The sequence below is a fragment of the Lepidochelys kempii genome, chromosome 3 (assembly GCF_965140265.1).
Source record: "Lepidochelys kempii isolate rLepKem1 chromosome 3, rLepKem1.hap2, whole genome shotgun sequence".
NCBI classification, from domain to species: Eukaryota; Metazoa; Chordata; order Testudines; family Cheloniidae; genus Lepidochelys; species Lepidochelys kempii.
Genome location: NC_133258.1, coordinates 114,767,245 through 114,783,152, shown reverse-complemented (window position 1 = coordinate 114,783,152; position 15,908 = coordinate 114,767,245). Strand labels below are relative to the sequence as shown.

Here is a 15,908-nt window from a genome sequence, read left to right as displayed (position 1 = left end):
AGAGTGGGGATTCAGCCTTGACAGCCACTAAAGATAAAATTTCAAATTTCCCTGAAAAGGGAATTTACTACCTACATGAACATGCCTAACTCTGACAATGTAAACTGGATTTGCTGGCTTTTTGGAACAGTCATCAAGACACACTTCCCAACTTCAACAAAGTGGCACAGCAAGCCCTGGGGTCTATTAATACAGAGCGCTTACTTTCAAAGTTGGACTACCTCCAAGACAGCAAGAAGCTCAACATGAGCGAGGATACTTCGAAGAAAACTATGCGAGTGTACGTAAACCAGGATTTCTTGAAAAAATATTAGCTCAGAGAGACAAAAGATACCTTTGTACATAAAAAAGTTTTAATTATACTGTAGTAAAATGTGTATATTACGAACTTTTTTTTTCTTTTTTCCCTGTTTAATTATTTTTAACACCATTTCATCCTGGTTTTAATGTTCGGAAAACACCAACAAATTCCTGGAATTATTTCTTACCAAAAAAAGCTGAAAACGTGGAACACTATTCATAATATAAAATGAGCTCCAATTGTATTCAGCCTTTTCCCTCCACTGGTAAACAGAAACGGTAAAATGTAACCAAGTTACCCACTTTCAGTTCATTGGTGTCAGACAGTTTGGCTTTGAGGTCAGTGTTAGAGTCTCTTGCCAGGCCCAGCTCCTTCTGTAACCTCTCCACCTTCTTATGTAACTTTCTGATGGTTAGGTTTGCCTCATCTCTCTCCACAGCCAGGGCTGTGCGCACTTGCTTCTCCTCTTCCAGCTGGGATATTTTCTGCCGCAGAAGGTTCATATGCAGCTCTTTGCTCTCAAGCTTTTCTTTCTGAGCTTTCAACTAGTTTAAAGAGAACAAGGGGATTTCAAAAAACAAACATACACCCAACTTTAACAGCAATTACATGAATGGATTGTCATTGTAAGTTTGGTCCTTCTGAAGCACATTTCTGTAAGTCTGACCTTCTCATCGTTTCCTGCAGAGCTCCGTACAACTCTGCTCTGGCCTACATAGGCACTTCATCTCAATCTAATCACCCTATATCTCACCTCTTACTACTTCCCTGGGCCACCTCCACCGCTCCTTCTATTTTACTGCTTACATGTTGAACACCGACCCTATCCTATACTTAAGCATCATGCATAACACCTAAGCTTGCTTTTTTACAATTACCAAACATATGTAATCCTGCAGGTTAGCCTAACAGTTGGTGAAGAGCTCAACCACAGCAGGATGGCTGATAGTGTTTGAGTCAAACCAAACACATGTAACAGATTTCAATCAATGACATCATAGCTGTGTCTGGAAGTTTAATACACCAAAAAGATCAAGTATTTACTAAAGTACTAGTTCAGTTTTATTAACTTTAGTGAATGTGATTTGCAGACTGTGCCAACGAAAGGATACTTCTACATTTAAATATTTTTGGTATGCTCTAATAGTAGTATTGTTGTTAGGAGGTGTTCAGTTGACCTACTTTTTTATTGTTGTTTTACTATGCAGTAATTTGCTCTGGGTTGCAAACATATTTATCATCTCCTCTTTGGAAGACAGACTGTATCTTTGTATGTGTTTGTACAAAGTGGGGCTTTGATTTTGTTTGGGGTCTCCCTGGCAGCTACTTTAATGAAATATAGTAATAATAATGCTCTTCTTTATAACAGATGGAGATGATGAACTCAGCCCTCCTTTACCGACCTTCCTTTGTAGGTTGTTCGCATTAGTCTTGTTTTCAATCACTGCATCACTTTCCAGTTTGACCAACTGCTCTGCACGGGCCAGAATCACATCCAGACTCATATCGAGCCCAATTTCAGCTGCAATGCTGTCCAGCTTCATTTTATCTGAAAGTTGTTCCAGAAATTTAAGATACTGAAAAAAGAAATGGGTAAATGGGAAGAGAAAAGGAGTCATTTAGAGCCCTTAAAGAATCCAAACCATTTTCCTCTATGCTGGCAGCCATCGAAGTACAGCCAACCATCACCATTTCAAAAACATGAAGCACACACTTAGTATCCTCTTACAGTTAATACAACTCACATATTTCTCAAACAGATCTCTCTTCATAGGTATTTGCTAGAAAAGAGTTAAACCTATAGTATTTAGTAGTTTAGTGACACCAGGGATCCTAGAAATGTTTGCCACAGAAAATCATGGAATTTGTGTTTTTACAGAGAATCTCTAGTTTTTACATTTTGTGAAAAAATAAAAATATATACAGTGGAACCCCAATTATCCAATCTAATTGGGACCAGGGCCAGATTGGATAATCAGGAGAATGGGTGGGGCTTGGGCTCTCAGCTTAAAAATTGTAAATATAATCAATAAAACATTGTGTTCAATCAATACCTATCTATATTGTGGCTAGGGACACTAGAGTTCAGCATTTATTTAAATCGCGGAAAAACACAGATTTTTCTGTTTCTTTTTAATTAGAGAATTTGGGGAGGGGTTATCACAGCAAACTCGGATCCTTGGTGATAACCTACCATGATACCTGCCAAGCACAACTGATCTAATAGGTAGACTGCAAGTCAAATTTGTATTATACTGTCACACATGACATTGCTGTGTAATATTTTGTTTAATTGTTCTGGAATGAGAAATGACATTTTAAATACAATTAGATTTTGCCCCTATCTTATACTTTATCTATGATGAGGTTTGAAACAACATGAATACTTCCTGAGATAACTGTACAAAAACAAAACCAGAGACAGCAGATCAGAGGTCAGGTGTTAGGAGAGGGTACACAGAGGATGTGATGGTGGACTGAGGAGCAGCACAAACAGTAGGTGGAAGAGATCTACTGATTCAACTACTGGATCTTTCTTAACCTTCTATCCCCTTCTCTGTGTGACTTCTTCCAGGATCGCCTGCAGTTCAGGTGTAAAGAGACAGAGCTGGAGGTCATCCCCAGGTTCAGAGGACTCACTGCATTGAATATTCTCCTCCTAATCAGACTACCCAGGCTGTGACCAATCTGGTATGGACATGGTTGACTTGCTCATCAAATGGTGTGTCTTGGGGAAATTTCTAACCTGGCGGAGGCCATCCCTCTCCAGGCAGCCCACTTTCAGTTGCCTCTTACGACATGCAGGAGAAGCAGTGGGCCTATTCTGTCCCTGAACCCACAGGGGACAGAATAGGAAAAATACACCTGGCACCTCCTAGGAATCTCTGAAATCAGATGGAAGAACTTTGGAGAGGCACGAATGGAAGAAGACCATGTACTCTATTACAGTGGAGAGGACAAACATGTCAACAGCATAGGATTTCTTGTCCATAAGGATATCAAGAATTCAGTATTAGGATGCCACCCAATATACAGCAGGCTTATTTCCATCTGTCTAAACGCAGTACCATTCAATATCACAATGGTACAAGTCTACGCCCCTACAACAGACTATGACGATGAGCAAATTGAAGATTTTTATAATCAGCTCCAAGACATCATTGATAAGGTACACAAGAAAGATCCTGATTGTAGAAGGAGATTGGAATGCTAAAGTGGGTACTGATGTACAGGCAGATTGGCGAGATTATTGTGGCCCTTTCTGTAATGTGGTAACCAATGATAGAGGCCTGAGACTTTTGGAGTTTGCCAGCTATAACAATCTGGTTCTTGCAAACACATTAGGAGTACTTAACGCATCCATACAATCAACATGGCATGCACCTGGTGGTTTACATCACAGTCAGATCAACTACAACACGGTGCAAAACCAATTTCGTTCTGGGATCAACAGAGCTAAAACAAGGAGCTTCCCATGTGCTGATGTTGGAAGTGATCACAACTTTGTGATGCTAAACTTTTGGCTGTGGCTAAGGAAAACTGTTAGGCCAAAGTTCACCAAAATCAAGTTTGACTTAGAAAGACTTAGAGACCGAAGCATTGCAGAGTCATTCCGAGCAATGATCAGTGAAAAATTTGCTCCGTTGCTTGTTCTAGAGGAAAACGTAGAAACAATGACCAACAATTTCAATGCTGTAATGAATGAGGCAGCAATGGACATTCTTGGGAACCACTGTAAGATAAAACCTTGGGTCACAAATGAAATACTACAAATATGTGACATTAGAAGAGAACTCGAGAGACAAGAACAGCACTGATAAATACAGAGTGATTGGCAGAAAGATCAAGAAAGGAATGAAGGTGGCCAAGAAGATATAGATCAAAAAAACAATGCTCTAAAATTGAAGAGAGTGTATCAATAATAAAAATAGCAAAAGATTTCACGAAGGAAAGATGGACCAAAGCTAACACAATTCAAGAAAAAGAAGGGAACAACCTTCAGAAGAAAAGGACATCATCAATAGGTGGACAAATTACTGCTTTGATCTATACAATCACCAGGCAAATGGAGATATCGTAGACAGCCCAGATTCAGAGGAGGATGACTTTCCAATACTGCATGAAGAAGTGGAGACAGTTGTGAAATCACTCAAGAACAGAAAGATTACAGGTATTGACAACATCCCAGCTGAACTGATGAAATTTGGAGGAAAAATAGTAATAGATGTACTCACCAAGATCTGCAACAAGATCTGGCAGACCGGTCAGTGACCCTCCACATGGACACAGTCACTAATCATCACTCTGCCAAAGACAGGCAACCTGCAATTGTGTCAGAGTTACCGAACTATAAGATTAATTAGCCATCCGAGCAAAGTAATGCTGAAAGTCATATTGAACAGCTTGAAGCAAGAAACAGATATCATCGCTGAAGAACAGGCTGGCTTTCATGCTGGAAGAAGTACCAGAGAACAGATTTTTAATCTTCACGTTCTGTGTGAGAAGTACTTACACCACCAGCAGGACCTCTACCACGTCTTTGTTGACTTCAGTAAGGTGTTTGATAGAGTATGGCACGAAGCTCTCTGGACAATCATGAAGAAGTACAGTGTCAGTCATAAGCTTATTCTTACTATTGAATAACTGGTTTCAGAGTAACAGCCGTGTTAGTCTGTATTTGTAAAAAGAAAAGGAGTACTTGTGGCACCTTAGAGACTAACCAATTTATTTGAGCATAAGCTTTCGTGAGCTACAGCTCACTTCATCGGATGCATACTGTGGAAAGTGTAGAAGATCTTTTTATATACACACAGCATGAAAAAATACCTCCTCCCACCCCACTCTCCTGCTGGTAATAGCTTATCTAAAGGGACTATTACCAGCAGGAGAGTGGGGTGGGAGGAGGTATTTTTTCATGCTTTGTGTGTATATAAAAAGATCTTCTACACTTTCCACAGTATGCATCCGATGAAGTGAGCTGTAGCTCACGAAAGCTTATGCTCAAATAAATTGGTTAGTCTCTAAGGTGCCACAAGTACTCCTTTTCTTTTTATTAAATAACTGTATGCCAAGGCCAGCAGTGCAGTTCTCATCAATGGCACAATAGGAGAGTGGTTTCGTACCACTGTTGGAGTCCGGCAAGGCTGCCTTTTTTCACCCACACTGTTCAACATCTACTTGGAGTGCAAAATGACTGATGCCCTGGAAGATCACATATGCACAGTCAGCATTGGGGGGGGGTGAACAATCTCAAATCTTTGGTTCACTGATGACATTGATGGCCTGATAGGCAACAAAGATGAACTTGCCAACCTTCTGAAACGAGTGGATGAAACCTCTGCAAAATACGGTTTGAAAATCAGTGCAGAGAAAACCAAGCTGATGACAAACATGATGGGATCAGCTCAGATATCACTGTCAGTGGACAAGAGCTGGAGACAATGAAACAGTTCATATATTTGTAGGTAATCATCACTGATGAAGGATCAAAGGCAGAAATTCTGGTAAGAACTGCACAAACAGCAGCAACAGTGGCAAAGTTAAAGCCAATTTGGAGGAATAAGAACATCTCTCTGGAATCCAAACTGAAACTGCTGCACACACTGGTCATCTCCATTTTTCCGTATGCGTGCGATACATGGACCCTTGCAGCAATACTTGAAAGGAAAATGCAGGTAGTAGAGATGAGATGCTTCCTTAAAATCCTGGGCATCTCCTACTTCGACCACATCACCAATGAAGAGGTCCGGAACATCATCACCCAATGCGCTGGGTCATATGAAGGCCTCCTGAAGACCGTGAAGAAGTGCAAGCCGAAGTGGTATGGCCATGTAATAAGATCTGGCCTATCCAAGATCACCCTCCAAGGGACAGTACAGGGGAAGAGAAGAAGAGGTAGACAGAAGAAGAGATGGACTGACAACATAAAAGAGTGGACAGGAATGGACTTTGCGGAGACTCAAGCACTGATACACAATCATCATGGGTGGAGACAATTGGTTGATTGCTTATCAGTGATGGTGCCCCAATGACCAATGTGGTTATGGGAGTGATGATGATGATGAATCATCAAGAGGCACAAGGAATCAGTAATCTTGCTCATGTAAGGAGATTAGCTTCTAGACCTACCGCTTGGCTGAGAATCCTGCCAGCCTCTCTCTCCTAGGGCTTGTCTTCACATACAGCACTACAGCACACTGCTGCGATTTAGTGAAGATGCTACTACGCCAGTGGGAGAGCTTCTCCCATTAGCGTAGTTAATCCACTGCTCCAAAAGGCAGTAGTTAGGTTGGCAGAAGAAGCTCTCCCATCAGCATCGCGTTGTCTACACAGGGGGTTAGGTCAATGTAACTACCCCTGAGTGACATAGTTATATTGATATAGGTCTGTAGTCCTGTCACTAGGGCCCTGAAAAAAAAAATAAGGCTTAGTGCAAATGACTTAAAAAGAGTATTTTGTTGAACATGTCTGGTGTTAGTAACTTCTCTGTAAGAACTCAGATTGAAAAGAAAAGCATGGTTAGGCAGTGTTAATGGCTACCATCAAGCAGGTCTTTGATCTATAGACAATCACAGATTTGGTTAATGATGATAGGTGTGCGCAAAGCGCCCTTCTTTCAGGCTAAGTGGAAGGAGCAATTCAACTCTTTGATGTAGTGAGATAGCTGGAGACAACAGAAGCCACCACCTAAGGCAACATGCCGCATGTTGAGTCCTGATCAGAAGCTAAGCCATATGGTTTGAGGGATTTCCTTGGGACAGGCTGCAAATGCAGTGGCTAGGGGGTGTTTGGCATGGGGGGATGTGTGTGTTTGTGCATGTCTGCTTACTTTAAAAAAGCCAGTGGACAGGGAGAGAAACAGTGGTGACCCTGAGAGGGGACAGAAAGATCAAGTTCCTTGGGCACAGAACTGACCGGAGGGGTAGACTTGGAAATCGTGAGCAAGAAAACTACCTGTTTGTTTCTACTGTGTTCAGGGAAACAGGACATTGTTTACATGTTTGGAAATAAACTAGATTGCACCAGAGACTATACCTGACTCATTCATTTCTCCTCCCAGTGGAAACAACCCTGCAATGCCCCTACTATTGGCTAATTGCTCTAGCCAAAGCAGGCAATGATATGCCAACATCTTTGTATAAATATTGGATCCAATCCTAAGCACTGTTAAGAGCTTTTAGCTTCTTGCAGCATTGGGTCCAGTATGTTATCCTGCATGGACTGTCTCTCCAAATTACTGGTCCCTGCTCTTATTGCTGAATACATTTTGTGGGACCCCTAAAAGTTCTATTCAAAGTTAGGCTAATGAATACTTAAGAAATGGAAATCTGAAACCTCAGTTGTTCTTTCTGACTGCTTAAATTATTTATCCAACACATTGGAAAAATTAACATTGGCCAGGAAAGATAACTTGAAACAATACTATTTGATTTGGTGCCATAGGAAAGAACTACATGATATCTCTTCATAGTTTGCATTAGTTATTAACAACCCAGCGTATATTAGCTTGCCATGGAGGTACAAGTAGGGGAAGCCTCGCTGGGTGTAGCAAAAGAAGGGTAGAAACATTTTTAAGGGATGATTTTTCAAATAAACCAGGAATCTGGGAACAACTAGAAGATTTTCTGTGCATTCAGGTGAATTTTAGTTGTTTTTTTTCTATTATTTTCCCTTACCCTTTTCAGAAGGCAATGACATAAAACTCTTTGCAGACAAAGAGCACTAGTCCCTCTGCTGCTACTCATATTTTTGCAAAACAGCAACAGAAGTAAATTAAAAAGATCTTGTTCAATTTCATGGCTGCCCTTGGCATCCAGGAGTGTGAAACTGTCAAGAATCTTTTCTGATTAATGCTGCTGCTAGTTGGGAATATGGAGCATACGAATGTCAGCAGAGGCAGGAACTGGAGCTATTCATTGAGGAGCGGAACCCAAAATATAGAGACTGCTGATGGGTGGCAGAGTAGCGAAGAAAGACCTCTTCCTCACACCACCTCCTTGCAGCAGACATCTGGAGACAAGTAAAAAAATGAAAAGCCTCTTCCCTTATGGGGGAAGTGGGAGGATTAAACAGAAAGCTCCATCTCCCTTCCTGTAGCTAGAGGTGGAGGTTAAAATTTACCAAAATTTGCTGTATTAGCAAGACACTGATACGAAAGGTGGAGGACCAGTGTCCAGAACAGCTGTCTGGTAGACAGCTCAAAACAGTCACCGGCTTCGCACCAAAGCATTGGTCCTGGACTGATGACCTGGACACCTACCTTTAACTTTCTTCTCTACCTCTCTGGCTAGTTAGTTTAGTCCTTTAGGTATCAGTTAACATTTCAAGTCCTTATTTAAAAGTTTTATATGCCCCAAAGCACCAGCATGTGAACTCACAGTTTGAGTACTCACTAAAACAGGGATTCTTAAACTTTTTCTCTCTGAGGCCCCTCTTGACAGGCTATAAAGACTCCAGAGCTCAGCAGGGGAGGGGGGCTTCAGGGCAGGGGCCTTGGGCATAGGCATAATTTGACTTCTGTTTAGGGGGGCAGGAGCCAGCGGGGCTCAAGACACCTCCACATGGCAGGGTCCAGAGAGGAAGTGCCACCTCCATCCCCTGACTCACCTTAGCTGGCCACCCAGACTGTCTGGGTTGGGGGTGGGGGGGACGCAACCAAAAATTATAACTTAATTATAGCTTAGCTCAAAAAGTTTGAAAATAGCTTAGGGTACAGAGAGGGGGTGGCTAGGGGCTGTGTGCAGGCAGTGGGGTAGCTCAGGGTATAGGGAAAGGGGTATTAGGGGCTGTGTGCTGGGAGGGTTCCCCTGCAGTCCCTGTTCCCGGAGGGGTCTGCCAGCCACGGAGCCAGGTTGCCTAACCAGCTGCCTCTGTGGGAGCAAAGGGGGCTGGGACCTGAGGAACAGCTTCAACATGGGGCACCAGCAGGAGACAAGGCAATGCTGCCACTGCCTGCTCCATGACACCAGCCAGAGCAGCAGCTAGCCCATGCTGCCTGGCTCCAGCTTCCTACCTCCAACCTGGCCAGGGGGTGAGGAGAGGAAATGGGGTGGGGGGTATGGAGCTGCCTCCACGGGACTGTCGTGATCTTTCGCTGCAATTGGCGGAGAGGGGCAATGCCCTCCATATCCCCAACTCTGCCCATGGGCTCAGGGCTTCTGCCCCACAGGAAGCACCAGAGCTCAGGGATTCAGCCCCACACCTCCTGGCTTCAGTTCCTCGGGGAGTGTTAGGGGGCGGGGATGGGAGCTTCAGTCACAAGGCCGCGTAGCCCCCTTGAAAGGCTGCGGACCCCTGATTGAGAACCGCTGCACTAAAATACAATAAAGACGCTCAGCTATATCTCTGGCTTGTGAAAAACATTCCCACAAATGGAAATAACCTATGTTGTTACTTTTTGTTTCTCAAGCTTCAAATCATCTCGCATCACGTCTCCAGACACCAACTCCCCATCCAGACGCATCAATTGCTCCTGGAGTGTCTCAAATTGTTTTTCTGCTTTCCTGGCCTTTTGCAGAGCCTCCTGATGCAATCTCGTCTGATTCTCCAGCTGCTCAGTCAGTTTAGCGATTTGGGCTTCAAGCTGGGACACCATCTGGGAAACAAGAAAACCAACAAGACAGAGACTGAGTTAACTTGACATATACATGGTAGAGGCACAAGAAAGATGCATCCCCAAGCTACCAAACAGTGGAAGATTTCCCACTTATAAATAAACAATTTTTTTAAAAGAAAGGAAACAAACTCACAATATAAACCAAAAATCAGAAAAAATGTTGTATGCAGTGTTCTTGTAGCTGTGTTGGTCCCAGGAAATTAGAGAGACAAGGGGGGTGAAGTAATAACTTTTATTGGACCAACTTCTCTTGGTGAGAGAGAGAGGCAAGCTTTCGCGCTTACCGAGCTCTTCTTCAGAAAAAATGATAGAAGCTGCTGGGGAAAAAATGCTGCAGTGAGCTACTGAATCAGAAATGGAGAACACCACAAAGACCTGATTATCTATGCCTACGCTGCCAAATAATTTGAAGTAGCTAAGTCTTTTGTAAATGGTTTCAGAGTGGTAGCCGTGTTAGTCTGTTCCCCCCAAAACAATGAGGAGTCACAGGTGCCACAAGGACTCCTCATTCTTTTGTAAAAGTTAATCCAGACACTCCGTGATCATTCCAGAACACCCATTCACCCTAAATTTCATCCTAGGGTATAAAACACAAACTTTTCTGTCCTGAAATGTGGAGTGTTTAGATTAACATTTACAAAGATGTTAGCTAACTTGAGTGAATTGGTAATCAATTTCAATTAAATAGGGCCACAAATTCCAGTCTGCATATAATCTGGAAAAACGGAACATTTTAGAAAGATTGACTAATACATTTTAATTAAGTGCGTTTTACAAACATGTTACTCCCTAGTGTAGACAGTGTTAAAAAAAAATTAAAATGTGTTTGCTTGTCCTGGTCAACATTAGAGAACCTAGGGTTCACCAGGGACAACTGAAATTTCTTTTAAAGATGTCTCCACTCAGTGTTACTGTGCTGTTAAGCACCACTTGATTAAAATGAGTTTGCTGAACACATTTTCTTCTAAAGCGGATAAGAACTAAAACTCACAATATAAACCAAAAATCATTTAGCTGTTCTCTATTAACTTGACAACACTTATGTGATTCGCTAACCAATAAACTCAATGGAATGGAATTAAAAAATGAATTGTTTAATAACAGGAAATAGCAACAAGATGGCTAATTACAATGCTGCCAAATGCTAAATTACTTGGCCATATTCAAAAGGTTGTTTTTTTTCCCCTCTCATTTTATTTTCCTGTAGCTATTTGGTTTGCATTGCATGTTCATTTTTAATTCCACCCTCAGATACTCATCCAACAGTCCCTTCATTTCTAGCATCTGTTGGCCTCATATTTACAAACTGGCCTGGTTCCTGATTTACACACATAAAACTGCCATTAATTTCAGTGACACTTATCAAAATGTAAGGGCTGTAGCCTTGGGTTAGTGTTAAATAAAATGGCACAATTGAACCAGGACCAAAAAGGCTTTAGGGAAATATTGATTGCACACTGAGAGGAATGACCCAACAACAACAAAATACAACCTAAAGAGAAAAAAAAACAACCAATAAACACATTATTTTCTATTGTATGTCACTAAGGGGAACTCTAGCCCTCATTAGATTGGAGGAGAAACTGGTAGCAGGGGAGGAGGAGTCCTCCATCAGGCTGCAGAAACTGCAGCTGCTTTACCTGGTTCATCTTTGAAAGAGGACAGAAGAAAGGCACCCAGCCCCATCCTCTTTTTCTCCTATACAATGACATCCAGGAGGCTGCTTGCACACAGCAGAGTTCTGCAACACACTCCCATGCACAATAAAGCTACACTAATTCTGCAGAACAGAGATCTTTTGGGGTGGCAGAGTAAGAGGTGTGGATTCACCTGAGGGCTTATCTACCCTGGAAACGCTTCAGCGGCACTGCTGTAATGCTTCAGTGTAGACACTACCTACACTGATGGGAAGGGTTCTCCCATTGGTGTACGTAATCCACTTCTCCCTTTGACCTAGTCTACACAGAGGGTTAGCTCGGCTTCACAACATCACTCATGGGTGTGGATTTTACACACGGCTGAGCAATGTGGCTAGGTTGACCTAACTTTTTAGTGTAGACCAGGCCTCAGTGAGTGAAATATGCATCTCGTGATGTTGCCACTCAAATGTTGCCATTTATTTCAATTGGAAAAGCATTAGGGCTTGATTCAAAACCCATTAAATCAACAGACATTCCCCGGCTTCAATGGGCTTTGGATCAGGTCAGTCCCATAATTGCGAAAGTATGTACTGTGTTTGAAGAGGACAACCCATTTATTCTTAGGGCCTGTCTACACTATGGCTGCTATAGTAGCACAGCTACAGCATTGCTGCTGGGCCACTCTAGGGCCCTGGGGAGATTCTTCCTACCTAGATGGAAGGGGTTTTTCCACCGATGCAGTTAATCCCCCTCTCCGAGGAGTGGTAGCTAGGCTGATGAAAGAATTCTTCACATCCCTGAGCTACACAGCTGGGTGGATCTAATTTTTAAATGTAGACCAGCATTAGATTCTTCAGTCATTACACTGGGGAAAGAACTGTGGAGTTTAATAGTACTTTTGCCTGTAATATGACTATAGGTGTGGTCCAGATTAAGTAAAAATATCTGAACCCTGCTGACACTTAGAGTGCTCAAGACCTGATCTAGTAGTTTTAAAATGATTGTGATTTTAAATTTTAACTGCTGTAGGACAATAATTAATAGCAACATCTCTTTCCCACAACAGACTTTATAATACTGGGCACTTGTCATTTTATGTGTTGATTTCTTTTTAAAAGGACATACCTCTGGGCTTTCTACAGATTAAATTACACTTGTAACAGATTCAATTACTGCCAGGCATTGGTCCATTTCACCGGGTTAAATACCCAATTGCAGAAAGGTTTGCAGCAATTTTTAGCCAGACACATTCATTATCTATTATAAGCTGACTGGAATACTGAGAAGTCATCCAGGTAATAGGATAGGCTAATGTGTAGGCAATTAAAGCTCTAAAAATGGCCTCTTTTCTGTCACCTCATTGAAGACATTTAATCCCTTCACTGACCATCCGGGTGCAAAGTATATACACTCCATCTTAAACTTTGATTCAAATCCTAGAAAGGGACTGGTTGGTACAGAGTTCCAGTGGGACCCTGCCCAGGCTAAAAGGTTAGCGCAGGCATATAACTTTGTAGGATTGGAGCCTTACATTAAGATTTGAAAAACAATTACACTTTCTACATTCATGAGTGTGTTGCCGGCACCCAGTGCCGAGAGGCAAAACAACAGCAGGGGTTTGTTACCCGGTGTGCTTTACTTAATAATTACAACGGGGTGGAGAAGCAGAAAAGTTTATCTGCAGCTGCAAACAAGGTACAGGGAGAATAGAATTTTAAATTCTGCACACCAGAGCAGGTTATTACACACACTTTTATATTTTTTAATGCTACTGCACTACACATTAGCCAACTAAAACTTTGCACAAATACTTTGCCTTTTTTATATGAGTTACAACAATGTTTATTTTTTGCAACCTTTAACAAGCAGTTTTAGCAACTTAAACAACCAGCACATTTTGTCTGGCCTTGTAGCTGTTTATTATTTTTAACTTGGCGTTAGCAAACCTTACACTATAAGGCATTATTTGCGGCTGCAACATTGTTTTAAGAGCAAAAGAGCTTACTTAAACCAGCCAGGCCTGAATTTTATTAAGGGGGGGGATTAAGAAGAAACCCTTAGGTCTTTAGCAGGGAGACTTTCTTGACTCTTATGGCCTTCCATTCCCTTGACTTAAGTAGTGGCCATGCCCTGGGGTCTCCAACAAGTGCGTGCAAGAGAAACACAGAACAGCCTACACTCTCTTGGGAATGATTCCTTTCAGAGCATGCTCAAGTCCTTTCTCACATAGTTATTTCAAGGTTTGACCTTCATAAAGAAACTCTCCTGAGAGAAGCAGTCCATACTTCTTTATTAGAGTGCTTCACTTTGGGACAAGGCAGATAAATTAACTCCTTGTCCCCCATACCTGTGACAGATAGTTGCCAAATTATAAAGTTTCTTCAGCTTGCACGTTCGACTTTTTTTTTGGTATCTTTGTATTTACTGAGTTCAGTGGTAATTGATATATAGCTAAAAATCCTCCCCACGTTTTTTTTATTTAGAAAATGATGAAAAAAAAGTAACAAATTTACAGGGGCAGAAAGCAAAGAAAGGAAAAGGGAAGATTTGCTCTTCTCTCCCCTTTATTATTTTAAAGATGAAATAAAAATACTATGGAGGCACAGGCTGTAGCTCCATAGTTAAGGCCAACATGAGTTTTGCATTTAAAGCAGGGGTGCCCAGTTGTGGCACCCAAACAACCTTCATTCTGCCCTGTAGTGACACTAAGAGTATGTCTACACTGAGAGGCGACACATGGGGCGGTCAAACACCCTCCCTCCTGAACCTTTAAATTGTGCCCACCTACAATATCAACATTTGCATGTTGCCTCTGTAACAAGGTGTGGTGTTAATTCAGATTAGCTAACCCTGCTGGAGGAATTTGGGTTGAAACAGCATGGCAACACAGCTTTTAACTTGGTTCAGCAGCTCAAGTACAACCCTGAGCTGCCCTAGAGGCTTCAACTTGAGCAGCTAACCCAGGTAAAAAACCAAGGTGCTGCATCTTCACTGTTATTTGAACCCAAGTTAGCTAATGTAGGTTAGCTAATCCAAGTTAAAACACATCTTTTCATGTAGTGTGTAATGTAGGCGTGAGGATTTTAAACAATCTAATGTGTCTTTAGAAAACAATTTAATCTAACATGCAACTTCAACAACTATTATGCATTAATTACAATTGTCTAGTTACAACATGATGATACTATAGGGCAGAGTTAAGTTTGCTTAAAGAAAAGTGCATCTCCATACCTTCATGTTTGGATTTCTTACATTCAACTTTCACTCTGAATTTCCTGGGTTTATACCACTTATTTTGGGGACAATTATGCCCCTATAATGGTTTTAACCTAAACATCTCATATGTACTTCCAAAATTAACTTCATTTAAACACAGATTTTCTGTTGGAAAATATACACACACGTACATGTGATACTACAGTTCTTACCTTTAAAACATCTTAAATGATTTTGCCTTCTCTGGTACCTTTGAAAAATCAATATACTGCAATGGAGAAACCATTCTCTTTTGCCATGGTTATCAAAATAAAGCAACTGTTAAGCAACTATACCATACCATAGTGGTAGTTTATTTTGAAAACTACTCTTCCTTAAAAAGAGTCCTCCAATAAGCTTTACCTGCAGCTTTGGACAGTCTAACTGTGGGTCACTTTTTCAGTGTGTAGAGCCATAGTTTTCCATCATGAACCTCAAATACCTTTGTATGTATACCCTTCAGGCCGTTTGGTTCTCCCAATACCCATACTGGCCAAGCCTGCCTCCTTGCAGCAATGTTTACTTTGTACTTGGGCTGTCTCATCCTTAAGATTCTGGTTTTCAATGTCAGAATTAGTTGCTCTTCTAGGTAGCCACAAGTGATTGTCCCAAACTAACAGTATCCAAGGCCCAGTTCAGGTTACTTTGAATTTAAGTTGATATTATTGTCACATCAGAAAATGGAAAGATCATCATAAAATAAAACTTATGTGGAAATAAACTCATTGAATCAAACACTACAAAAAGCAATGCTTAGTGAGAACAAAGCTCAGTGTACAAAGTACTGAAATATTATCTATATAGCACAGCAGAAAAACTTCTTGCTCTCCCTCAACCTACAGCTGTCCATTTCAGCTGTCTAGAAGAAAGCTCACTCACATGTTCAGCAAGGTAGGGGCAGGGGTGGAGGTGGGTGTGTACCTTCATTTTATGGCCTTTTGCTTAGGTCATTAGCATGCACCATTTCCTCACCTTGAACAGTAATTAACTTTTGACTTGTTTTCCAATAAAATTAAATATATTCATTTTCAGATGCCAGCTTATGCTAAACAAACATTGCCACTTTATGTTTCCCAATACATATGAACATTTAAGC

General features: G+C 41.5%; 1 protein-coding gene across 1 annotated transcript in view; it reads right to left on the bottom strand.

The window, feature by feature from the left end:
* CCDC170 (coiled-coil domain containing 170) overlaps positions 1 to 15,908 on the bottom strand; it is an 80,470-nt gene that overhangs the window by 23,095 nt on the left and 41,467 nt on the right. The window contains 3 exon segments of the mRNA XM_073337669.1: positions 604 to 846; positions 1,705 to 1,878; positions 9,696 to 9,896. Coding sequence (XP_073193770.1) covers positions 604 to 846; positions 1,705 to 1,878; positions 9,696 to 9,896 — 618 coding nt within the window.